At 44.6% G+C, this 25,803-nt stretch overlaps 2 protein-coding genes across 20 annotated transcripts in view; both read left to right on the top strand.

Annotated features, from left to right (window-relative positions):
- Nucleotides 1-5,743, top strand: part of LOC142899687 (uncharacterized) — a 40,081-nt gene extending 34,338 nt beyond the window's left edge. For 18 of the 19 annotated variants that reach the window (XM_076043400.1, XM_076043412.1, XM_076043413.1 and 15 more), the window contains 6 exons: nucleotides 143-1,457; nucleotides 1,909-2,018; nucleotides 2,561-2,726; nucleotides 2,825-2,943; nucleotides 3,458-3,551; nucleotides 3,998-5,743. In XM_076043400.1, the coding sequence (XP_075899515.1) occupies nucleotides 143-1,457; nucleotides 1,909-2,018; nucleotides 2,561-2,726; nucleotides 2,825-2,943; nucleotides 3,458-3,551; nucleotides 3,998-4,443 (2,250 nt within the window). In that variant the 3' untranslated portion in view covers nucleotides 4,444-5,743. The remainder of the gene's footprint in view (nucleotides 1-142; nucleotides 1,458-1,908; nucleotides 2,019-2,560; nucleotides 2,727-2,824; nucleotides 2,944-3,457; nucleotides 3,552-3,997) is intronic. The other variant, XM_076043401.1, reaches the window with a different exon arrangement.
- Nucleotides 5,744-6,201: 458 nt separating this feature from the next.
- On the top strand, nucleotides 6,202-17,273 carry ids (iduronate 2-sulfatase). Its single transcript, XM_076043422.1, has 13 exons — nucleotides 6,202-6,355; nucleotides 8,908-9,044; nucleotides 9,159-9,336; nucleotides 10,121-10,209; nucleotides 10,369-10,572; nucleotides 11,611-11,781; nucleotides 11,878-12,004; nucleotides 12,462-12,632; nucleotides 12,808-12,914; nucleotides 13,341-13,463; nucleotides 14,089-14,199; nucleotides 14,309-14,434; nucleotides 15,520-17,273. Exons 1-13 carry the CDS (start codon nucleotides 6,280-6,282, stop codon nucleotides 15,610-15,612), a joined length of 1,713 nt encoding a protein of 570 aa, XP_075899537.1. The 5' UTR covers nucleotides 6,202-6,279; the 3' UTR covers nucleotides 15,613-17,273.
- Nucleotides 17,274-25,803: the final 8,530 nt, after the last annotated feature.

Below are 25,803 nucleotides of genomic sequence, written 5' to 3'. Positions count from 1 at the left end.
CACACAGCATATCTGTGAATGTTACATTTGATCATGTCCAGTAAATCCACAAGCATCACTAAAAAGTGACTAAACGAGCCTGTAGAAGATTCACTGACCTTGTTTCAACCTCTCCTCTTATTTCCTGTTTTTTTTTTCACAGCTGACTGAGGACGGAGAGACTAAGGAAACAAACCAACCAGAGGAAGAAAGTGACGTGCTGGCGGTGAACGCTGAAGTCCAGCTGGAGAACAAAAAGAGAGCCGCAGAAGAGGAAGAAAGCTACGGGGAGGAGGTGACAGAGGTGGAGAAGGAGCCAGCAGAAGAAGTGGATGATGATGAAGAAGAAGAAGAGGGCGGGGCTTCGGAAGAGGAGGAGGCCAAAGAAGCCACAGAGAGAGAAGAGGAGGAAGATGAGGAGAAGGACGGTGAAGAGGAGATGATGGAGGAACCTCCTCCATCTGCTGCTGCTGCTCCAGCTCCAGCTCCAGCTCCAGCTCCTCGGGCTGATGGCAAGGAGATTGAAACAAGCACAGCACAGCTGGAGGAAGACGAGGTCGGAGGTCTTTCCTCAGAACACCTCTCTGCTGACAATGGTGCCGCCTCTGCAGAGCCGGCCAATCAGGAACCTGATCCACTTGGAGAAGTTTCCAGCCGGAGCTTTGAAGAGGAGGAGGTGGAGGTGGAGGTGGAGGAGGAGCAGGAGGAGCAGGAGAAGACTGGAGTGATAGAGGAGCGGGTGGAAGAGCAGTTGGTCAGAGAGGAGGAAGGTGGAGCCGACCGAGCAGGAGAAGAAGAAAAAGAAGAAGAAGAGGTTGAGCAGGAAGAGCTGGTTGAAAAGTGCGACACGAAGTTGAGTGATGTTCCTATCAGGCCTCCGTCACTGACTCTGCTGGAGTCCAATCAAGAGCTTCCCTCAGAAGTGGGCGGAGCCACCAGTCCCAGTAAGACCAGGACGGCCACCCTGCAAATCAACCTCATCTCCCCCAGCGCAGATAAGGGCGGAGCTTTCTTCCAGCAGTCTCCGACTGCAGCCCATCCAACAGAGACAGAGGAGCAGGCAGAAATCGCTGGAGGAGGAGGAGGAGGAGGAGGAGAAGGAGAAGGAGGAGAAGGAGGAGGAGAAGAAGAAAAACAAGCTGAAGTGGAAGAAGAAAGACCCGCTGGGTCGGACGAAGCAGCCGAGCAGCTGATCAGCCGCCCGGCTCAGAGCAAAGTCCGCTTCACCATCGCCCCCGCCTGGCAGAGGTCACTGTCTGCAGAGGGAGAAGCCAAGGAGGGTTTGACTCCCCCTGATGGTGTGGAGGAGGAGGTGAAGGAGGAGGTCGTAGCGACCATCCAGCACGATGTGAACACAGAGTCAGAGGGCGGAGCCAATGTTGAACCGGAGGGGGCCGTCCCTGGTGGACCAGCGGGTGGTGTGATGTCACAGCCTCCTCCCACTAAAGCTCCGCCCCCAGTTACTGCAGCCACAGAAGGTAAAATGGGTCTTGAAGTCTTAAATTTGCCCTGAGTAGTCATCAGTAGAGTGCATGTTTTTCTTTTTTGCCCTCTGACTTTTCACACAATGTGGTACTCACAGCAGAAAAGAACAAAACAAACAGCTCTTTCTGATGTCACAAAGCGATGCTTATGTCTCTCATATACACAGAAACGGTTTACAATCCAGGTCAGGTGACTGTCTGCCGTCTGTAAAGTTACTTTTTTTATCTCCTTCCAAATCAAATCCAAAGCAAAGCTGTAAGCCAAAGCACAGCATTGTTTTTTAAGAAGGCTAAACATTCTGAGTTTTCTCGCTGCTCCTCCAGAGTCTTGAATAAAAAAATAAAAAAAATAGGCTTAGTGTGTAATGTCAACATCGCTGTTTTTTTTTCTTCTTCCAATTGTTCAGCAGTTTCAGCTCATCTGAAACTCCTCTCTCTTTGCCAGCAACAGATCCCTCCGTCGTGGTGGAGGGGAACCCCGACAATCCCTTCGGAGTGAAGCTGAGGAAGACGTCGGTCCTGCAGCGATTCAGCTCGGAGGAGGAGAGCGGCGAGGTGAGGACGAGAGGACGACGAGAAGCAAAAGCAAATCAACAGGCGTCGCGGGGCAGCAGGCAGATTCCATCAATTCAAGCGATGGATTTGTAATAATGATTTAATTACACAGTGTTTGTGATCAGTGACTTGTTTCAACTTCACTTTGGTACCACATCAGTTATTTTGTAGGTTTTGTGCCATTTTCTTTTTTTTTTTTATCTGGTTTCAGCCCCTGAAAAAAAAATCCCTCGCAGGGCAACAACGTTGCACTCTTGTTACGTATATCGTTCTAAACATGAGGTGACTTCACTTTAATGATACATTCAAACGTTCCAGACTGAAGAGGCAAAACTGAGGTTCATCCAGATTCATGCGGTCCGTTAAAAAAAAAGCAGAATGTGGCTCTGCTCCCTGTTAGCCATTAGCTCGCTACCAAAAGTTCTTCCTCGACCGCCACCTAGTGGCCAACTGACAGTCAGTCGTCAATGAGCGCATTTTGTCCCCCCTTTTGGTGACAAATTATAAATGAATGAATCCTTCATGTTGTGTCTTTTGAAAAGCCTCTCGTCAAGTCACCGGCGGCTCCAGCGACCAGCAGTAAAGTCGAGTCGCCTCAGCCAATCAGTGCGAAGCCTTCCGTCAGTCAGCCAATTGTTAGCAAGCCCGCCCTCCCTAAAAAGCCAGACCTGCAGGGAGACGCTGCGGGGAAAAGCAAGCGGGTGTCAGGTGAGCGCGCATACACACCCATTATCTTGTCCTGAAGTAGACACTGCTGCCCCCTTGTGGTGTGACGGTTTGTGTGTGTGTGTGTGTTGGTGATGCAGATCCGCCTGCAGTCCGCTGTGCTCCTGCTGGGTCCGAGTCTCCCAGCTGGATCTCTGTGGCCAAACAGAAGCAGAAGATCTACAAGGAGAACTCATTAGAGGAGGCCACCAACAAGAAGGTAACATGGGGCTCCGTTCTGCTGTGACTAATCACAAAAGAGACCATGAAATCACTAATAATAATAATAACAATAATACATTTTATTTACATTTATTTGCTTCAAAAAAAGTAAAAAAACAAAATAAAAAATGAATGTCATAGGCCACCATAGTTCACTGGCAAGCTCAGGAGAGGGAGGGCAAGATGGTGAACGCTGCCATTTAGAATGTAACCACTTCTTGTTGTTTCTTCTCAAAATGTCCAAATTTTACACACCTAACCTTTAAGAGGAGGGGAATTAATCCACTAATTACCTTGACTGACATGATGGCAGGGATGAAAGAGGAAGAGGAAGAAGAGAAACGACTCTGGCTTGCTTCTCCAATAGTTCCAAGCTAGCTGCTAATGTGCACTTTGCTGCTGCAGCGTGTCGTCTTCCCTCCAATCAGCCGTCGGGATTTATTTTAAGGCGTTCATCAAGGCCTCTCGCTGTGAATAACGCTCATCTGACCTGTTCTGTGGTTGGCTCTCAGGAGGAGCAGGAGAAGAAGAGCTCGGTCCCATCGTACGTCGCCTCGGCTGCCAGTAGGGAGAAAAGCAAAGAGACAGCTGAGTCCAGCAGCAAAGGTCAGAGAGTGTGTGCGCGCTGGCACGCACTCACGCACGCACGCACACACGCGCACACTCACACACACACACAAACACACACACACACACACACACACACATACTGATTATTGCATTCAGCCAATTTCAAACACACGTCCCCTTCAACATTAACAGCAACTTGTCCTTGAAGTGGAATGAAAAGGAACTTTTCTCTTTTTCTTTTTCTTCACTTTTTCAATTTGAATAAAAAACATGTTTTAAATTTTGGATATCAAAAATATGGTCATGGTGGCTCTATTTTCTGAGGCCTGTTTGCTGTGACGTGAGCAATTTATTCGCTCATTAGCCGCTTTCAGATTATGCACTACTGCCCCCATCTGGCCAATATGTGCTACTGCAATCGAGCGTCTTGACACCGCTCTATATCTAACGTTTTTTTTTGTTGTTTCTGATTCGTCCTCCAGTGATCCAGCCGGAGGCCAGCAGACCTCCAGAGGCAGCGGAGGAGAGCAGGAGGCCGTTGTCCCCTCTGGCTCCGCTGCCGTACCACCCTCCTAAGTCGCTGCCTTGCCCCGTCCCTCCCAAGCCCTCCCAGCTCTCTGCCGCCAGACCCCCTCTGACCTCCGCCCAGAGGTTCCCGCCCACTGCCGCCCCTGTCGGCCAGAAATCTCCCCCGTGCGCGAGCCCATCGTCGCTCCCCAAGCCCGCCGTCTCGCCCAGGACGCCCGCGTCCCCTCCTCAGCTCCCCTCGCCGAGGGGGGCAGGGCTACCTCCCAGCCAGACTCCGTCCTCCCAGCGGGGCCTGCCTTCCCCTCCTACCGCAGCGCTGCCCCAGGACGAGCCACCCTGGATGGCCCTGGCCAAAAAGAAGGCCAAAGCCTGGAGCGAGATGCCCCAGATCGTGCAGTGAGGGCCTCGGGGGTCGTCCCAGACGATCCGAGCCACCTGGTTGCTCAAGTGTGGCTCCGCCCACCCACCAGAACGCATTTGCACATAAAGAGTCGCTGTGACCTGTCTCAGCGGCTGGATTCCGCCCCCGTGGGCTTTGTGTCTCGGGATTTGGTACAGAGCTAAAGTTAAAAACTCTTCCTTTAAGTCCCCATGTTGGAGATATTCATGTTTTTTTTTTTTTTTTTAAAAGCGACAGGGTGATATTTTCTGACACTTTTAGTTCAATAATGTGCCTGATGGAGAGGAAAACATTTGTAATCTTACACTCGTAAGTATATATGTGTGTATATATATATATATATATATATATATATATATATATACATATATGTGTGTATATATATATATATATATATATATATATATATATATATATATGTATATGTATGTGTATATATGTGTGTATATATATATATATATATATATATATATATACATATATATATATATGTGTATACATATGTGTGTATATATATGTATACATATGTATGTATATATGTGTGTATATATATATATATATATATATATATATATATATATATCAAAGCTTTATGTCACTAAACATTAAACATTTCTGGAGGTCAACAAAGGAGCCTATATTTCAAGAAAACAACACTTTACTTGTTGGAATGTGGCCAGGTGAAGCAGGAGAAGGAAAAGGCTTTGCCCCCTTTTTTCACTCTCAAAGTCATTATATTTGGGAGCAGCGGTGGAGCGAAGCTCCAGTTGGAATGGATCTGGAAATGACTGCCATCAACATCCAAGCACAGCTGAGAGAAATGAGAAGAATTTGCTGCAGCTGGAGTTGTTTTGGTGATTGGTGACCCTCAGACACATGTATTTCCTGTATCATCGTCCACCGATGTTAAACATCACGCGTTTCCAACAATTTCCAGGTGGTCAGTCAGTCAGTCTAAGCAATTTTTTAATTTTGGTGTTTTTTTTTAAATGCATATTTAAATCCATAACCACAGATCAAAAACATTAACTTAAAACGATCACCTGTGGGTTTTTAGTTTGTTTTCAGCCCCTCATTATTCTGGATCGTCAAAGCTTTTTCCGTGTAAATGAAATGGAGATGATGTAAGAAAACCTTTGTGGCTGAAAATCTCTTTGTGCATATTCACTCTGTCTCTCTCACAATAACTTTAAATGTGTTACCTATTTTGTTTTATTTTCTATTGCCTTCTTGGGCTTGTACATACAATGTGCAGTGGAAAGAACAAACAAAGTAAATAAAAATTTCTGTCTTTATCTAATGTGTCTCCTGCTTTTTATTCTCTCAAAAGTTCACATTGTGTGCCCCTGTCCTTTCATTAAACTCTGTTAGAGTGTGGAGGCTCTGCTTGCTTCACTTTTTGATTGAAGTTGATTTGATTTTGATTTGAACAGACGTGGATGTGGTGGCCACACACTTTATCTATCTATCTATCTATCTAACTATCTATCTATCTATCTGTATACATATATGTCTAGTACTCACTAATATTTTAATGTTCCTTTTTACACGTTTTAAAATGCGAGCAATAATTACACATTTTTTTTTCAACAAGCGACTTCTCTTACGAAAATAAAATGCTCTGTGGATGATGAACGCTACATGGACGCGCCATTCGGTGAGGGGGTTAACTTTAGTGGTTGGCCAATCGGGGAAGGGTCTATGGATGACGTCACGACTACCAGGAAGTTTAAAAAAAAACAAAAAAAACAAAAAAAATCAAGGCTTCGTGCAGCTTTACTCTTCGTATCGAATTGGTTTCACCTGAACGTGCTGCTACCTGAGGGTCCAGCAGAAATGCCCACTGGTGTCCGGCTGTGGATCCTCCTCCTGGTTCTCCCCTCACCGACCCTGGCTGTCGGCAGAACCAAAGGTAGAGTTTAGTGGACGATCAGGAAAAGCAAACTTTCTCACCTTCGTTAAAACGTTTTCAGCGTCTTTTATTGTTGTCAAATTAGTGGCGATGTTGTGGAGTTTGGGTTGTAAATAGCACCAACCTAGCATGAGTTCGCATCAGTAAAACATTAGCAACAAAAATAAGAAGCTCGATGAAGGTGGAAATGTTAAAGCTGTCATCTGTCACGGTGTCTTCGCTTAAATTTCTCCCCAATACATTTATTTATTCCATCCAGACATATTTTAATCTTGTGTATTGACTTGTGGTGTCTCGTTTGTTTACGCGTTTAATTCTTTCGACGACACTCGATGATTCCTGTCACGTAACATCTCGGCGTTTATCTCATAGTTGGTTTCGCTAAATTCCCTCTAATAGCTCGTGTGTGCGGCTAATGAGCGGCTGTGTGAAGTTGTTTCGGTTGTTCAGAGCCGCAGTCGAGTGGCTCTAATTTGATTGACTCGCTGAATGGAGCCTTGTTTGTTTGTCTGTCTGTCTGTCTGTTGGCGCTGCGAGGATCAGTGAAGGCAGCGGGGATTATCGGGAGTCCTTTTTTTTTTCTCTCGAACGTAAATATTACGTAATAGCGTACTGAGAAATGTGTTTTTCCGCGTTAAACAACCCTAGCGTGACAGTTTCTAATATCGCAGCTGAAGTTTTCAAGAGCCGCAGGGGCGGTTCTAGACTGCTCTGATTAGGAGGGTGGAGGGGGGGGGCAGTAAAAGATGTTGGGTGGGTGAGCGTCAACTACGCTCTATAAAATGAGTCTTTTATTCATTTATTTTTTTTTAACTATAGCACGCACCGTTTATTCTGGTTTTTCTTTTAAATAATTATATAATCATTTATGACTTTCAAAGGACATAGGTACAGGTTTTTACTTGAAATCAGCTGGTGGAGCACCATCTTTCCCTCCCTCTCTTGAGCTTGCCAGGGAGCTATGGCTAGCTATGACATTCATTTTTACTTGCTTTGTAGCAAATACATGTAAATAAAATGTATTATTATTATTATTATTATTATTATTATTATTATTATTATTATTATTTGTCATTTGACCGTCTTTTTTGTGATTAGTCACAGCAGAACGGAGCCCCATGTTACCTTTAGGGGTCAGTAGGTACTGGATAATTTACTGATCAACGGGTGCTCATGTGCACAAGTGTAATTGGAGAAATGTTTATTACGAAAGACCATCATTCACTTTAATAACATGAGGGGATTGTTGGGATGGTTTAACCGTCACCTGTTAAAGTTGGGGAAAAGTTAGAAGGACCAGTGAATAACGTTTACACACTTGGAACCATTTGTAATTCAATGGGATGGGAAATATTTTTACACATTTATTTTTATATGTCAAAGTAAACGTGCTGTCATTCACTCAAATAGTATTTTTATTTACATAAAGAGCTACTGCTTGCAGCTAAGGAAGTAGTTGTCAGTGCTGTTCTGTTACATATCCACACTTTTGCAAGACACGGATGGTTAATACTCAAGGATTTAAGGATAAAATAGTACATGGGATTTTAATTGGGACTTTACAATGTGGAGTTTGCTGATGGGATTTTTCCATAGGACGGGCCAGGACTTAGAACTCAGCCCACCTGGCTGATGGCAAAGTATGTTCGACAGCTTCAGCTACAGTGACAACATGGCTACAGGCATTAAGCTGGAGCATCAAAATGATTTGTTTGCGTTCAGGCACTCTTGCCTGTAGACTAGGGATGTTAATAATGAATCCATTATTTGTTGATTAAGAATTTAATCGATTCAATTAAACTAAATTAGTCGCAATTGATTGAACATTTTTTACATGGGTAATTAATATCATTATAACATTATAGTGGCAGGAAAGCGCAATTCACCTGTAGATACTGTGGTGGTCATAATATACCTAGAACAAGTTACTTAACAGCTTTAAAAAAAAAAGAAAAAAAAAGAAAACAAAAGTTGAAATGTGACCCATTAGAAGTCAACTTTAAGTCAGAGTATAAATGTTTGGGGTGTTTTTACTGTTCTCTAATGTAGAAGTGTGTCACATTGGACCCTCAACATTATTTAAGGGTTGAATAATGTGTCCCTTAAACATTTTTCATTGTGAAATTTAGGCTCTCAGGAGACACTTATCAATTAATCGTTAATGGATCGATAAGGTCAATCAGCTAACAATTAATGAATTAATCGATAATATAATAGACGCTACAAAAAACAAAAATAAAAAAACAGGTTATATGGGAAATAAATGAGGAGGATCAATATGTGAACAAGGAGTAGGATTAAGTAAGCAAATGCTTCTTCCTACCCTTTTTCAGACATGTTAAGTTAAATTTATTTTTATTTGTTCTTGACTGATTTAAGTGTCATCATTTCTTCATTTGTTTTTGTTACTTTTTTTTATATTTCTTTTACTCACGTTTTAAATGACACATTCACTCATTCATTCATTCATTCATTCATTCAATCTCACATGGCCTCAGTAACGGAGAGGACTGTGAAGTAGTGACTGCTATGAACTCACGCTTTCCTCCCAGAGAGGAAAAATGTCCTGTTGATGGTGGCCGATGATTTGCGGACGTCGCTGGGCTGCTACGACGACCCGACGGTCAGATCTCCAAACATCGACCAGCTGGCGTCCAAAGGCAAAGTTTTCCTCCATGCGTACGCACAGGTCTGTGATAGTTTGTTTGAATTGGCCGCTAGTTGGACCCCCCAGGTCTGAAGATGTCCCTCTGACCCCCCCCCCCCCCTCCCTAAACTCCTCCCAACCCCACCCTTCCCTCAGCAAGCCGTGTGCGCTCCCAGTCGCACGTCCATGTTGACGAGCCGCCGGCCCGACACCACCCGGGTCTACGACTTCCACTCCTACTGGAGGGTCCAGTCGGGGAACTACACCACCATGCCGCAGTACTTCAAGTCCAACGGCTACTACAGCATGTCTGTGGGGAAGGTCTTCCATCCAGGTTGGTGATGCAACTCTCTGAACTTGGTAAATAGTCTTGTATTGTATTGTGTTGTACAGGTGGGATTTTTGGACAGAGGAGCAAAATTAGGAAGTGAGAAGGGCAGAGTGCCAGTCTAGACTTCCCGGTATGATGCCAATTTTCAATACCGTGGTTTTGATACCAGAGCAATACTTCTTCTTTTTTTTTTTACATCAGATGTTTTAAAACCAATTTTAACAATAACAAAGATACATTGTTGCCATGACTGCCCAAATCTTTAATTTTTTATTTTACCGCTTATTCAAATCAGGGTTTCTTTCAAATCCGGTTTGTTTTTCCCATCAGGTGACACAAATGTTGCATTTTGCTTTTATTCTCATCCACTTTAATGATCTGGAGCCATTTTGGAATCTTTGGCTCGTCACTAATTATTATTAGAATTCTAACGTAACAAAATTTGCCAAGGTGTCTTTTGGCCACGTCTCTATAGTGTGAAAGAAAGCCAATCAGCAGCCACTTCAGATCTTAACATGTGGATATCAAATGGCTAAATTAGCCTGCAGACAAACAAGCCTGATTTGCTTTCTTGGATATGTTGGAGTTGGAATTTGCCACTCAAAGAAGTTAATTTTTTGATATTCGTCAGGATTGGAGTGTTTCGCTTGAAGTTTGGTTCTCAGCCCTAGACGTGATGGAAAGACCTCAGCTGGAATGTTTTGTCTGTGACAAGTACAGTGGCTGACTAGAAGCTTGTGTTGCTTTATTTAGAAGGATCTGACGGCTTTTTAATTTTTTTCTTCAGGCATTTCCTCCAACTACAGCGACGACGCCCCCTACAGCTGGTCCACCACTCCTTACCATCCTGCCTCCTTCAGGTTTGAGAAAAAAAAGGTGAGGGAACATAGGACATATGTTCCTCTATCTATATATATATATATATATATATATATATATATATTAGACAGTAGTGAAAAGTTTTAATTTTTTTTATTTTTGACCCGACCCATGTGACCAGAGACTAAACTGCATGTCCCTGAACGCATCGCGCAGGTGTGCCGGGGGGAGGACGGCAGGCTCCACGCCAACCTGCTGTGTGGCGTCAACGTGTGGGAGCAGCCCGGGGGAACGCTGCCCGACATGGAGAGCACGGACGAGGCCATCGCGCTGCTGAAGCGTCAGGCTCACCGGGACGCCGGTCCCTTCTTCCTGGCCGTGGGCTTCCACAAACCGCACATCCCCTTCAGGATCCCGCAGGTGCGGCGCCGCTCAGCGTGGCTCCTGTTTTTTTCAAAACGGCTGCCTTCGGATTCTTTGTGTTGCTTTTTCCAAGAAAATCACTCTTCGCCAGGGTGATAGTGTAGGTTTAGAATTTCCTACTGGCCCTCCCAGTCTTTTTTTCCCTAAGTTTGATGCTTTCTTGTATCTTTTTTTTTTTTTTTCCAATTTCTGCTGTACGACATCTGATGGGTGGACTAAGTTGCACACAAAGGGAAACATTTGAAATATTGAAACGTGCCGGCATTTTTTAAAATTAATTTGTTTTGTATGTATTTTGTTTGACGCTGGAAAATCCAGTATACATGTCTGACATTTTTTTAAAGTAAAGATTATTTAGAATATGCAAATTTGACAAGGCTTCCTTAATACATAAATGCAATTATAGAAATAAAATTGAAGTAAGCAAAATTAATGAAACCCAGAAAATAATATAGCTTTTCCCATGCTTGGCCTCACCTGCCCTCCATCTGTTCACACCACCAGGCCTGTCTGTGACTTGAAGTCAGTTTTTACTTCATTTCGGACACGTTGCACGCAGCAGGACCAAGCGGACGGTTAATCATTTGTGAAAGTTTTATTTGGTGAAACAGAAAAACTGAACGGGAAAACCCTGCAGTGTTTTCTCACTGATCGGTGACTGCTTGCATTGAGCTAACCTGCGCATCAATGGTCATTGCAGCAGCAGCAGCAGCAGCAGCAGCAGCAGCAGCAGCAGCGCTGCCACAGCTCTGATGAAACGTGACTGGAGTCAGTCGGCAGGATTGACCGACTCTGAGCGACACAAATCTGAAAGCAAATGCTGAGATTCGTGCAATAATTTTTTTTTTCAAGCTAAAATCCCTAATCATTTACTTTCCACAGAAATGTGCCAGTCTTCTTATTGTTGCTCAATCATCCCCGTCTGTCAGATTTAAAATGATTCTGTCCCCAGAAAACCAAGCCTTTTTCACAGTTTCGCCAGTGTTGAGGTGTTTAGGGACCCATTGAATGTCCCCCCCTTCTTTTTTCCAACAGGAGTTCTTGAGCCTTTACCCCTTGGACAAAATGACTCTGGCCCCCGACCCAGACGTCCCCTCTGGGCTCCCCCCCGTGGCCTACAACCCCTGGACCGACGTGAGGAAGCGGGAGGACGTCCAGCGGCTCAACGTCAGCTTCCCCTATGGACCGATTCCCAAAGACTTCCAGGTGAGGAGCCGAAGACGGAGGTGAAGGAGGTCCGACGGTGTCGAGTTGAGCCGAGCAGCAACCCTGGTGGCAACCGACCCTGTTCTTCCGTTCCAGCTGCGCATACGACAGCATTACTACGCTGCCGTGTCGTACATGGACAGCCAGGTGGGGCGTCTGCTGGCCGCCCTGGACCAGCTGGGATTGGCCCAGAGCACCGTGGTGGTGTTCACCTCCGACCACGGTCAGTACCAACCGCTGAGTCCACCTGACTTCTTCTTTCTTTTTTTTTTTTTTCTTTCTTTTTTTCGCCAACACTCCCTAGAAATAGACGCGGAGGATTGTAATAAATTATGCAGTGCCGCGGTTCGCCGCTAGATGGCAGTGTTGCTGCACAACTTTCTTGCCGTCGCCGATTTTTCACTCAAACTTTGACTTTTCTCTCCTTTTGATGACAGACGGTTTGCGCGAATCCTTCTTCTTGACTGTATTAAGTACTCAAGATTATAGTTTTAAACCAGGGACTTTTGCATTGTAAGTGCACTTTTCATGCACTTACAATGCAACTCGGGCTCAAAACAGTTAAACAATGCTAAATGAAAGAATAAGAGGAATAATAAGAGGAGAAATGGATGCAACCATGTTTTTGTTCTCTCTCTCTCTCTCTCTCTCTCTCTCTCCCTCTCCCTCTCTCCCTCCAGGGTGGTCGTTGGGCGAGCACGGCGAGTGGGCCAAATACTCCAACTTTGATGTGGCGACGCGCGTCCCGCTCATCATCTACGACCCCGGTGTGACGACGCCGCACGGTTCGGCGAGAGAGCCGACCTTCCCCTTCGTCGACGTGTTCGGACGCTCGCCGCTCAGTCTCCACGGTGAGAGCCGCCCCTCACCCACCGTCGTAAAAATTCTGCTGGCTCAGATTCGCTGGGCTTTAGAGCAAACGGGGCAACGATGATGAAACTGAAGAGGAAAAAGACGTCCCCTTGCTAATTGCCTGACACCCCCTCCCCCCCTTATCTCTATACCCCCCTCCCTTCCCCACTTCAGATTACAGAGTAGTGAAGAATGTGGTGGAGCTGGTGGATGTGTTTCCCACCGTCGCCCACCTGGCTGGACTCGGGAGGCCCAGACATTGTCCACGCGTCTCTCTGAAGGTGCGGAACAATCAGTGAGATAAAAAAACAAAACAAAAACAAAAAAACCAAACTGCTGCATTTTTAGGAATTTACCCAGTTTCAGATTTAACGGTGAATGGCTGTGGTGACTGCAACATCTGGTGTGTTTGTAACACTTTCATATTCGTCTTCTGCAAATGACAACATTGCCAATACAAGTCAGGATATTCCCAATGTGCCCACTGTTCTAGTAATAATAACAATGATAATAATAATATTTTCCATTTATGTGCTCTACATTTGTTTGTCAGCAAGCTGCACCGTTAGCATGTGGCTCCAGCCTCAGGCTGTGCTTCCTGCCACAGAGGTGCTAGCGAAAGACACCAGTCGTATTGGCTGTTGCACACGGAACTCAGCAGTAGCGTCGGCGCTGGGACTTATTTATTTGCGCCCTCTGCTGCTCAGACGGAACTCTGCACCGAAGGAGAGGACCTGACCTACGCCGTGCGGTCCAGGGAGAGAGAGGACACCATGGACGAAGAGGCCGTGTCCTTCAGCCAGTACCCTCGGCCTGCCGACACTCCACAGGTTCCTTCTGCTGATCCACCCTGAGTTTAATGCTCATCTTCTGTCCGGGCCAAAGTTTCATTGTTTTTTGGCAGCCTTCATGAATTGGAAAGAAACTGATCATATTCCTAATGATCATCTAAAGCAGTGTTTCTCAACTGATGGGCCGCAACCTAAAAGTGGGTAGTGGGTTCTGGCCAGCTTCCCTTTTTCTTTGTTTTTTCTTTTTTTTCTTTTTAAAAAAACAAACAAACAAAAAAAGAATTTTCAAATGTATATACATTTATAGAGAAAATGTTGGCCATTTATTTTCCAGGACACATAATTCAATTCATTAATTTCAATAATTTGTTTACTAGGCATGATGGAAAGTAGGCTACCATTTTTATTTTTGTGAAATAGATTTGGGGTCGCGACTTCATTGTGAGGAAAAATGTGGGTCCTGAGACTCCACCAGTTAAAAACTACTGAGCTGAAGTCAACAGCTCTCACCTCACTAGGTTGAAATCAGCAACCTGCGAATGTTTCCTTTTGGCTTGAAAACCACGGAGACCATCCGTCTGCCCCAGAGGAAAAAACTCCACCTCATATCTGACAAACCTGCGTACCGGCCCTTTAAATCTCAGCCGCACGTCCTTCCTCCCAGGAGAACTCGGACCTGCCCGACCTGAAGGACATCCGGATCATGGGCTACTCCATCCGCTGCTGGGACTACCGCTTCACCTCGTGGCTGGGCTTCGACCCAAACACCTTCCAGGTGGGCGGAGTCATCAGGCAGCAGCAGCAGCAGCAGCAACAGCAGCAGCAGCAGCAGCCCATTGTGCTCTTACTTACTTCCCCTGGCTTACTCCCTGTCTCCCGTCCAGGTGAATGTGACGGACGTGCACGCACGCGAGCTCTACATGGTGTCCAGCGACCCCGGCGAGGACCACAACCTCTACCAGAGCGTCGAGGACAAGCAGACGCTGAGCAAGCTGGCCGAGCTGCCTGCTGTAAGTCCTCCTGATGCACCTCCTGCCACCTCCTCCTCCGTGCCTCTGCAACTCCCAAGATGCATCAGGACCAGCGATGGGCAGTAATGCCTTAGAAGTAACGTGTACACTGTAATCTGATTACTTTCGTGAGTAATGAGTAAAGTAAGGGAGTACATTACTTTGAATTCGACTGGGTAAAAACACCTGGCTAACCGGCACAGGAATGTGAAACTCGGCGATAAACCCACAGCTCCCCCCCACCGATGCGACCGCTGCGGCCACCGCAGCCTCTGACGTGCCACTGAACCGAGGAAAGCTCGTCTCTGAACCGTCCCGACGGCTCGGTGGGAAAAAAAAATAGCGCCTAAAAGTGGCGTCAAGCTGCCGCAGAGAAAGCCGTTTGCAGCATACCTCCATTTATGTTATCAAAATATGGTGGAATGTGCAGAAAATGGGTTACAATGTTGAACAATTTTCTCTTCAAGTCAGACTGTTGCACTTAATCTATTTATTCATATCATTTTTGCCTGATGCAATGTGCATGAAGTTAAAAGATTGAAAACTAATAAAACAAGTTTTTGATTCCATTTTATATGAATATACAGAGAGAATGTAATTAGGCTTTATGTCGTGTTCAGTTTGTGCATCATGTTCTTGGTAACTAAGTAAAGTAACTAGTAAAGTAACTAATTCCTTTTGAAAAGAATTAATTTGTATAGTAACTGGATTGCTTTCTTGGACAAGTAATCAGTAATTAGTAACTAATTACAATTTCCAAGTAATTTGACCAACACTGATCAGGATGCATCAGCCAATCAGAATGAGCCAACACACACCAGCACGCACGATGCCTGGGAACATGAAACTCTTTTCTGGGGATTTTCTGGTCTTTACAATGTTTTTGGAAGCCTTTTAGGAAGATTTATTATGAGCTGTGTTTCAGGTCAAAGGTCATCCTGGGTTAACATGTTTTTTTTGGGGGGGTTTTGGCTGAAGTACCTCAAGTGGCCACTGGAAAAGACCATCCGTATTGCCAATCTGCTATCCAGTTCTTCTAATACAGTGATCCATGTCTCCTCCTCCTCCCCCTCCTCCCCCTCCAGTCTTTGTCTCCGCAGGCCAGGATGAAGCTGCAGCTCCTCTACCTCACAGCGGGGATGAAGGCCAGCAGGGACAAAGACGATGGATTGAATTAAATAAACGGAGAGGAAGGCGGACAGAACGAATCCTCATGTCAAAGGGAAGAAGATCTCCTGACGTTGCCTTTGATTTCCGGCGTCCTCGTCGAGACGGCGCCGTTCCCAGTTGGTCTCACACCGGGGGGGGAGTGGCTTTAGAGAGAGAAGTGATTGGCTGAGATCACAGTGGATCCATATTTACAGGCGAGCGGGCAGATTTGAGTTAATAGACAGTCTATTGAGGAGGGTTTGATCGTCCCTGCACTCACAGAGGGAAGCTGCAGACCAGCAGCAGAGATTCTAAAGGGAAAAAAATAAAAAAATAAAAAAATCCTGCTACCTCTCTTTTTTAATAGCTGCATTCAGCTACTTTGTAAAAATTCCCACTGGTTGGCATTTGGGGGCAACCTTTGCAGACGGCGCCACCCGGAGGCACAAATCACCTTCTGGCTGACAAATCACTGACGCCTGCCACCGAGTCTTTAAATCAGGAAGAATCTCTCAGCGCCTCTGAGGAATGAGCTGCGTTTTGAACCAAGTGGAGAATCGCGTGACGTCATCGATCGTCCCGTCTGATTCTGGCGACGTCTCTCTCTCCCTCCCTCCCTCCCTCCTTTGAAAGCTTTAAGCAAAAGAAAGGAGAAAAAAGAAAGGATGCCAGAACATTTCTATTTGCACTCGACGCCACTCTTCTCTGTTTGCTTCCTTGTTGTAAACTGTCGGCTCAGATTAATTTGTGGAGTGTCTCTCGTAATTCCACGTAAAGCAACGTGAGAGTGCAGCTGCAGCTTCCCACTTGGTTTCCGCTCCGTGAGCGTTTTGTACACAGTTCGGGGGCGGGGGGGGCAAAAAAAAAAACAAACTAAAAAAGAATTCTCGCCAGCAAGCGAGTCGTCGCGCCTGATGCAATGAAAGACGACGAGCTAAGTCTGTCACGTTAGAGGGACACCAATGAAAAATCAGTTGAGATGAAATCAGTGGGTGGAAGCTTGTGAGCTCTCAAGATGAAATCTCACTTTTCTTTGTAGATGTTTTTTTCCCCAGCCACTGGCTGATGGAACCTCAGCATTAGAATGTGACTGCTGCAGTGACGGCTGCAATCCACACGCAGGACACGGGAACATATTTCCATTGATAAACATCTGCTTTGGTCGGTGACACCGGTGTACTGTGTATTTTGGCGCTTTCACTTTTTTTCCTTTCCGCCTGCATTTCTGTCCTCCTGCAGAACTTTGAGCACTTTTACTGCTGCAGTGAGGGCTGTCATTAGGGGGCGCCGTCTGGTCCTGCTGCAGCTGCTCCTGCCGCCGCCGCCGCCGCAATTACATACCTCGTTCTCCTCTGCTGCAAAAAACTTGGACCCAACAGAACCCCCCCCCACCACCACCCCCAACCCCAAAATATGTGCATGATTCCACCGAGTCCATTCACGGGGGGGGCAACCGGGGAAGTTAAAAGCCTTGTAATTGCGTTTTGAAATGTACCGCTAGTCTGATTTGGGGCTCAGGCCTCTTTTTTTTCTCTTTCTGACGTTGCCATTTTCAATTTCTGGGCATCCGAGCAGAACCGGCAGTCGGACTGAGCTGCAGGACTAAAGAATGTGCTGTAATAAAAAGAAAAGAAATAAATAAGAAGCACCGCAGTTGCACCCATCATCAGGTGTCTGTGTCAATCCTGAATTTCCTTTTGCATTCTGTCTGTTTAGAACCATATGATGCATGTGGGAGCAGTGGATGACATGGCCTTCTTTCTTTTGTGCTTATTATGATGAAGGGATGTTCTGGCCTGCTTCCCATACTGTAAGTCAGTCCAGAATGGAAAAACAAACACATTTGGAGGCTTGTGCTTTGAGCTGAGCTCTGCTTCACACAACCTGCCTGAATACAACTCAGAGGTGGGAAGTAACAAAGTACAAATACTTTGTTAGGGTACTTCAATATATATATATATATGTATGTATATATATATATATACACAATATATATTGTTTGATTAGTTGCAAAAACACTTTTTACTTCAGTGCATTTCAGAACCTAAACTTTCTTACTTTTACTTGAGTAAAGGAGTTGAATTAGCACTTACTGACTTTCACCACGCTATTTATTTATTTTTTAAAGTATCAATACATTTACTTAAGTACAGATTAGGAGTACTTTTTCAGATGATAATTTAAAAAACCCAAAACACTTGAGCCGTGACTCCAGCCTGCTGGACGACAGTGTAAATCCAGTCCCAGTAAATAAAAGACGTCATCACCTCAATTAGCAGCAGACCATCACTTGGCGGTAAGTCAGCCTCTCCTCAGCGCTTTGCTCCAGTGTCTTCAGTCGCCCACTACGCCGACATCTGTGACCGTGGCGAGAGCGTCAGCCGAGGCGGCCAATTAGAAGTCAGACAGGATGTGACATGCTGGCTGCCAACGTGGAAACCACTTTAATCAGGAGTCCATCAATTAGGACCAATGAGCCCTTTTCCCCCCTGTTAGCGCTGCTGGAGCAATGAACCGCTCGCTCTCGACATTAGCTTCAGCGGCGGCCGCCGTCACCGCCAGCGCGGGGACATTCTGGCGGAAGACACTTGCAGCTCAGGCTGTCAGTGGTGGCAAATTGTTGCTAGTTGTGTGCAGTGGCGTATAACAGGAACTGTATTTTGGATGCAGCAGTGCAAAACTGGATTGGGCCATCTTTTGAAATAAATGGTGCGATACGAAACACGAATATCATGAATATTTTATTATTTCAATTTCTTTTGTAGTAGCTGGTAGTAGCTTGTTGGAACAAGCCCCAAAGAAAACAAACAGCTAAACCTAGGAGCCCGATAATTCCCCAACAAAACAGAGTGTTCACACACGAAGTTAGCGAACAATTGGCACAAACACGAGCTAACAGTGCTCGGGAGCACGGCAGCCTTTATTACTTCCGGGGACTCCGTCCGACGATGACGACCCAGGGGGCGGTGATCAGCGAATCACCCGGTGGGCGGAGCCATGATTTCCCCCCGTTGATGACGTTGCAGTTGGGCGATGGTCAGGAAACCACCTGGTGAACGGAGTCAGGAGAGGAACACACCCCCAACATATACACACAACACGGCTCCCGTAACACTTCTGTCAAAAAGTAGAGGAGAGGAAATCCAGTTGGTCTGCACCTGGTCACAAAAATCGTTGTTATTTTAATGATTTCTAATTTGGCAATGTAAAAAGTTTAAACATTGAATATCTCAAAGTGCTTTTAAACACTAAAGTGAATTTGAGTAAGCTAGTGTTTGTGAACTAGAGGATAAATCTTGAGACGTGATTGTGAGCGGGAGTTCCTGTCTTTCTTTGTCTCTTTGACTCTCCCACAGTCTCTTTCACTGAGCCACGCTGCCTTTCTTCTCCCCCTCTGCCCACTAAAAAGGCTTAATGTATGGTTACAGTGACTGAATTAATCATGCTTGGTAAAGTGGCCTGGTAGTTCTGATGTTGAAGACAGAGACAATTGGAATTAATAAGAAGACGACTTCAAGGACACTCAGTGCCACGAGATTTCATTCATTCATTCATCTTCTATACCCGCTTATTCCTATTCAGGGTCACGGGGGTCTGCTGGAGCCTCTCCCAGCTGTCTTAGGGCGAAGGCAGGGTGACACCCTGGACAAGTCGCCAGTTCATCGCAGGGCCACATAGAGACAAACAACCATTCACACTCACATGCACACCTACGGACAATTTAGAATGTTCAATTGACCTCACATGCATGTTTGTGGAGTGTGTGAGGAAGCCGGAGAACCCGCAGAGAACCCACGCAGACACAGGGAGAACATGCAAACACCACACAGAAAGGTCCCAGGCCCGGGCCCCGGAATCAAACCCACAACCTTCTCGCTGTGAGGCGGCAGCGCTAACCACTGCGCCACCGTGTCGCCCACCACGAGATTTGATTGATAAAAAATAGAATATATGTATATATATATATATATATATATATATATATATATATATATACATATATATACATATATATATATATATATATATATATATATATATGAGAAAAAATAAATTCTGGAGACCCCTAACACAACAATAGTGGCAACACATTGCCAACCCCTACCATAACCCCAACCCCACAACCACAGTAAGACCTGAAGCCGACCTTTGCATTCAAAGTCAGTTCTCTTGCTCCCTGAGCGACCTGCGCACTCCCGTCGTCGTGCATCCACTGGCACATTTACCTTTCTTCTGTGGACCATTAAACTTCAAAATGGATTACTGCCCATAGACAAGACATGGACTGTCAACCTTGTGACTCAGAGACAGTTGTCTTGTCCTCTGAGCTTTGTCGGGTGAAGTATGCTGATTATTATTTATTAACACTTTTTTTTTTTTTGAACACTGTTAGTGTTTCCTTCACGGCATAGGTTTTTAGCTGTGTGTCCAGCTCTCAACCATGGAGAAGTGGATTGCACTCTGTCAGGCCTCAAGCCTAAGACCTGTCCAACTTGGGAGTCCCACCTGAAGACTGAAGCTCCTGCTGGTATAAAGCTTAGGGTCACTGAGGCACGCAGACCCCCTGACCACAAATCTGGTAAATTTTCAAAATAAAAGCAATCTTCAAAATAAAATACAGCGAATGACAAATTTCATCATATTTGTGTTTGTTGTATTTGTCAGTATCTTGTATCAGAGTGCGAGAGAGATGAAACAAATACACGCTCACACACGCTCACACACACACACGCTCTCACACACACACACACACATACACACACACACACACACGAAAGAGAGCATAACAATTATGAATAACTATAATCGGGTGTGTTAAATTGGAGAGAAATCTAAAATATGCAGAACAGTAGATCTCCAGAAGCAGGGTTGGTGACCACTGAGTTAGAGCATCGCCTACACTGGCTTTTATTACACACATGCCATCGATTAGCTGAGGCCGTGTCTCCCTCACCCAGCCGCACACTATCTGGCTATAGGCATCAAAACCTTTATAAAACTCAAGGTCTTCAGCTGTGTATGGGCTTGGTGAAAATATATCTATTATATCTGGGTATGATATTTAAGGTAGAACTGCTGGGTCATCTTTAGGGGCGAGCTTGGACGGATCTTTACCGCCTATTTACCGCAATTCTTCATTTTATCACTGTTTCTCCCACTGATGAGTCCTCTGTACATTTCTGCAGCTTCCACACGTTCCTCTTGGCTTTCCTGTAGTTTTGACATTTTAAATTCCAACAAAAATGTACATTCAACGTGCCGTTCATTGTATTGTTTACATCTGAGTATCTCCAATATGGCCGCGCATGCGGGTAACTGACAAAGATTTGACGTCGGTGAAAACACTATATAGGGTCTCCGCCGCCATTTGATGCAAAAGAGCAACCTTTGGAGGAACACTGTGAAACAATGGAGCACTTCTTTACTGCCAATGCCACCGGAGAAGAAGATAGTCAATGATAATAAAGTCAATTTTGCCCAGTGTGGTGGGAGCACAAACTTACAGTTTGATGAGAAACCTCATATAAGTCCAGCAAATCCAAGAGAGAAGACTTTTGCAGAATCGGTAACTATATTAAAGAACCACTTCAACCCAAAACCCAGTGGAATTGTCCGGAGATTTGGATTTATTTCACGCACGAGAAGACCCACCGAATTTGCGGCTGAGTTGAGGAAACTAACTCACGATTGTGATTATGGCGCAACACTTTCACAAATGTTACGGGACAGACTGGTGTGTGGAATAAATGATGACCGCGTCCAGGGAAGATTCTCTGGCACAAGCGCTGGAGCCTGCCAACAAGAAATGTGTCTGCGCAAAGGATCTGCGGGCTAAAGCAGGAGCTACAGTATGTCCTGTAATTCAGTGATGGCTGGCGGATCAGACAGAAGAGAGGGAGACAGAGCAACGCAGAAAAAGATAAAGCACCTGAGGACTGTTGTTGGTTCCAAAAGGAAAAATGTCCCGCGTGTGGAATGGCGGGACACGTCGCTCGAGCGTGTCGCAATCAGAAAAAGTCAACTGCTGAATGGAGAACTGACAGAAGATACAGAGAAAGTGGAAGACGCTTCACACAGAAGAGAAATAGGCATTATTGTTATCCCAGAGTGGCAGACGTGAGTGATGAAGAAGAACAGCCATTCTCATTACACAGTGTCTTGGACTAAGATGAAGAGGAGGCTATGTCACTCTACAAGGTATGTGACTCTAAATGGTGAACCAATGACATTTGAAGTCGATACAGGATGTGGGCATGTTGAAAGCAAAAGATAAGGGTGCTGGGGAAAACCAATGGAAAAGTGAACTACAAACGGCAAGAAAAGACACTGGCCATCATAGCAGTTAAAGACACAGGTCCAAATTTACTGGGTTTGGTGGCTGAGGCATGTGAAATTGGACTGAGCTGAAATAAAGCAACTGGCCCATGACCCACAGTCCCTGAGTAAGGAGCAAGTGCACACTGCAACACAATCACAGCCCATACTTGACCCTGAATCAAGCGCTACAAAAGCATGAAGGTGTGTTTAAAGAGGAGCTGGGAACTTTGAAAGGTTTTAAAGCTGATACTGAGCTTGACTGATTGTTAAGAGAACGCCATCCTTACGCCAGGGAAGCAATCTGAATGGGCAGCTCCTGAGGTTTCTTTGCTCAACCCAGATGGTAACTATAGGTTGTGTGGAGATTATAAATGGGTAGTAAATAGAGTCTCCAATAGAGTCTCCAACCTTATACGCTACCTCATATCCAAAGTAGAGGATCTGTTGGCTGTGTTAGCCAGCAATTCACAGAACTGGACATGAGTGATTCATATCAACAAATCCAAATGAATGATCAGTCTAAGAAGTATTTAACTGTTAAAAATGTCCATTTTCCATACCTGCTTCTTCCTGAGCTCAGGGTCACAGGGGTCTGCTGGAGATGTGGGTTACCTGACAGGAAGTGGATGTATAGGAAATGATGTCATGTGATTCTGCCTGTCTGTGATCCACACGTGCTAGTAAAAAGTCATCCAGTCTACTTGTTGGTCTCCTTCATCTTCCTTGACTTTCCTGGGGTTACAATATTATACTATAGGATAAATGGTTTTGTTTTGTTTTTCGGGTGGGGAGAGGTGGTGGGGGTTTAAAGTCCCCAAACACTTACTGGGATGACTGTTTGTTCAGAAACAGTTTAGCATGAAAAAGAGAGAGAGAGAACGCAAAATCTCAAACCCAAAAACCCCAAACCAACCAAAACGTGCGTTGTGTACGTCGAATTTCTGTGCATTTCAAACTTCTGACATTTGGAATTTCCTTCAACTGGATCAACAGGAAGCTGCAAACAGGTCAGTGGGGCTCGCAGACTAGCTAGCTAGCACCCACTTCCTTCTTTTCAAAATCTGATTGAATTCAATTTAAAAGAGCCAGAACATTTTTCAGTCTAAACTGGACTTGACTGGAACCTTGTTTGCCCCTGCAGTTCTCAGTGACTGATACAGATGCTATAGTACGTCTCTTTTTTTTTCTGGGAGAAAAAAAAATCCCAAAATAATCAGCCCGAAACTTATCGAAATGACTGTCACTTCATAGTTTAGCATGAGACGTAGTGGTAGAGAGCAAAATCTCAACCCCTGAAACTAACGCTCATGCCAATAAATACCAACAAATGCTTCACAAAAGACAAACCCAGTAGCGCAAATGCCGGTTTGAACAGATTTTTAATCCATATTTTCCAGACATTAAATATTGAAAAACAATGGAACTGCATCACAACTTCAGATCATCACATAGAACAACTTCATTATAAAAGGAACCATATAAAAGGGCAAAAAGAAAAACAAAAACAAAAACAAAAAAAAAAAATAGCACTGATAGAAACAGAAGAACAGCTGAGGCTGTACAACACACGTGGGGATATGATGCGATCTTTATGCGAGGACACACGTGATGCGTCTTTACCATGTCGTTGTCCAGGAGTGTCTACGGTACTCAGCCAGGGATCTGCATCGGAACTGTGGACAGACGGACGGATAGAAGGACGGACGGACGGACGGAGGTTTGTCCGGCTGAGTCAGAGGCACTGAGTTGCTGCCGTCTCAAAACTAAACCATGTCTGGCCGCACCCTTTGTCACTATTATTATCATTATTATTATTATTATTGTTATTATCATTATTGTTTGACCTTCACGTCGAGTCAAAGTGTCTTTTATCATTAATGCCACATTTTTTGTTCTACGCAGTGGTAGGCAAAGCTAAGTTTATTGCTGGGAATCCTGCCAACAAAGTGACAGGCAGGACAGAGACGTTTGTCGTTTTGGAAGGAATTATTTGGGTGACACTTTTGTGTAAATGCACACTTTTAACATTATTCAAGTAGCTGTCAAATATTTCATCCGTCATTTCTAAAGCACTGTTCCCACCTTGATACACACTGGTAGGTTGTTTCCAAATGGTGCTATTTACAGTTTTTGTTACCTAATTTGTGAGCTCATCCTTTAACCACCCCCCCCCCCCAAAAAAAAATAAAAATAAAAAATACAATCAAGAAACACAATCAATTACCAATCAAGTAACAAAAGGTTTACAGCTGTTAAAAGTGTGCACTTATTCAGCATCACCACAGTCTGGACAGTCGATGTCGGACATTAAGAGAAAACTGTTAACCACTCATGTTTTTGGTTGTTGTTTTTTTTGTCGATAGATTTCAATGTGCTGGACTGGCCCACATTGACATGACAGTCTTTGATTATTTTATTGTTTAAAACTTGAGTACAACCAAGAACATGCTCAGTTTTCCGTTAAAATAAAGGTTGCATGGTTTGTCCTGATCAAGCAACCTTTTAATCCCTGTAAGGCTTCACACTGTTGAGCCACTGTAAGCTACACAGTGATACCACTGGTCGACTTGAGTCAAGAGTGATACTGCTGGTCTTTGTTGTTCTTCAGTTGTGTTGGAAAACTGGATATGACAGGATGACTGACAGGCTTTCTATACCTTTTACTACTGACACACTAGCTTCACGTTAGGACTACCAGTTCATTTTTAGTGGAGCGTGTGCAACAATTTAGAGACATCACGCTCGTTGGTCTGACAGCGGTGACAAAAGTCTGGTCGTTGCCCTTTTTGTTTAACACAATTCCATCAGCCTAGCTTAGCATGAGGACAGAAGACGCTGAGCAGCAAAATAACTGCTTTCTCCTGTGCAAATTAGCTTTACACATATGAATATAAAAAGATCATCTTCAGTGTTATCTTATGCCAATATTCGTTATAGGCAGGATCGATGTTGCCCTCCAGCCTTGAGTCTTTATGCTAAACTAGGGTTAGCATAACCCTCCCTCCGCCCTTGACAAATAGACATGAAAGCATCGGTCAATTTTCCTGCAAACTTTTTCTTTTTTCTTTTTTTCTTTTAATAAAATGCAAAGCTCTATTTTGCAAAACTATTTCTTTAACTTTATTTCACTACGTAAAAGTAAACTCTTGTGTTTGGCAGATATTTATGTCACAATCTCATGGTACTGATTTGATTTTAGTGAGTAACCAGAGGCTCTATGTCAATTGTGTGCTACCTTGTGTTTTAGTACAAACAAGTCAAATCCTGAGCAGCTCTTTTGAGATCTGTTAATTTATGCCTCCTGTAAAGTGCAAAAAAAAAAAATAAAAAAAATAAAGAGACATTTTTAAATTTTACGTTTCTGCCACTGCTTTGTAGTAAAAAAAAACTTGATGGCAGCCACGCTTCTCCCAAGGGAAGGGGGGGGGGGGGGGGGGCTTTGTTTTCTGTTAATACTGCTGATATGGTTCATGTATGACAGTGCAGGCAATCCCCCCCCCCCCATCAAAGTGTTATCTGTGATTTCTTTTCCCACGCGACGCACAAAAGACATCGGATCCACTTATCGCGAGGGGAGGGGGGGGGGGGGGGGGGATAATCATTGTCTTATCAGCTTGTAACCATCTGTTGCCGAAAAATAAATAATAATAACAACAACAATAAATCACTCTGTTAAGCCGTCGACTGTAATCACGGCAGCGACGTCTAAAAAGTTGTAGGACTGCGATGACGCGATGAGACATTTGATAAGATGCCAGCAGTAATAAAAGGCCATGCTGAGGCAAAAAGTTTTAATACAGAGGCGCGTCAATGTTGCATATCGTTGAATGAAATGGTCGCGTGGATTCTACACGTTTAGCGTTTAGACCGCCGTTGCGGCATGTAGCATGAGAACGCTCAAC

The sequence above is a fragment of the Nelusetta ayraudi genome, unplaced genomic scaffold (assembly GCF_046127955.1).
Source record: "Nelusetta ayraudi isolate G7.1 ecotype Tasmania unplaced genomic scaffold, CSIRO-AGI_Nayr_v1 ptg000075l, whole genome shotgun sequence".
NCBI lineage: Eukaryota > Metazoa > Chordata > Actinopteri > Tetraodontiformes > Monacanthidae > Nelusetta > Nelusetta ayraudi.
Note: the sequence above shows the minus strand (reverse complement) of the source record. Positions and strands in the feature narration are given on the sequence as shown.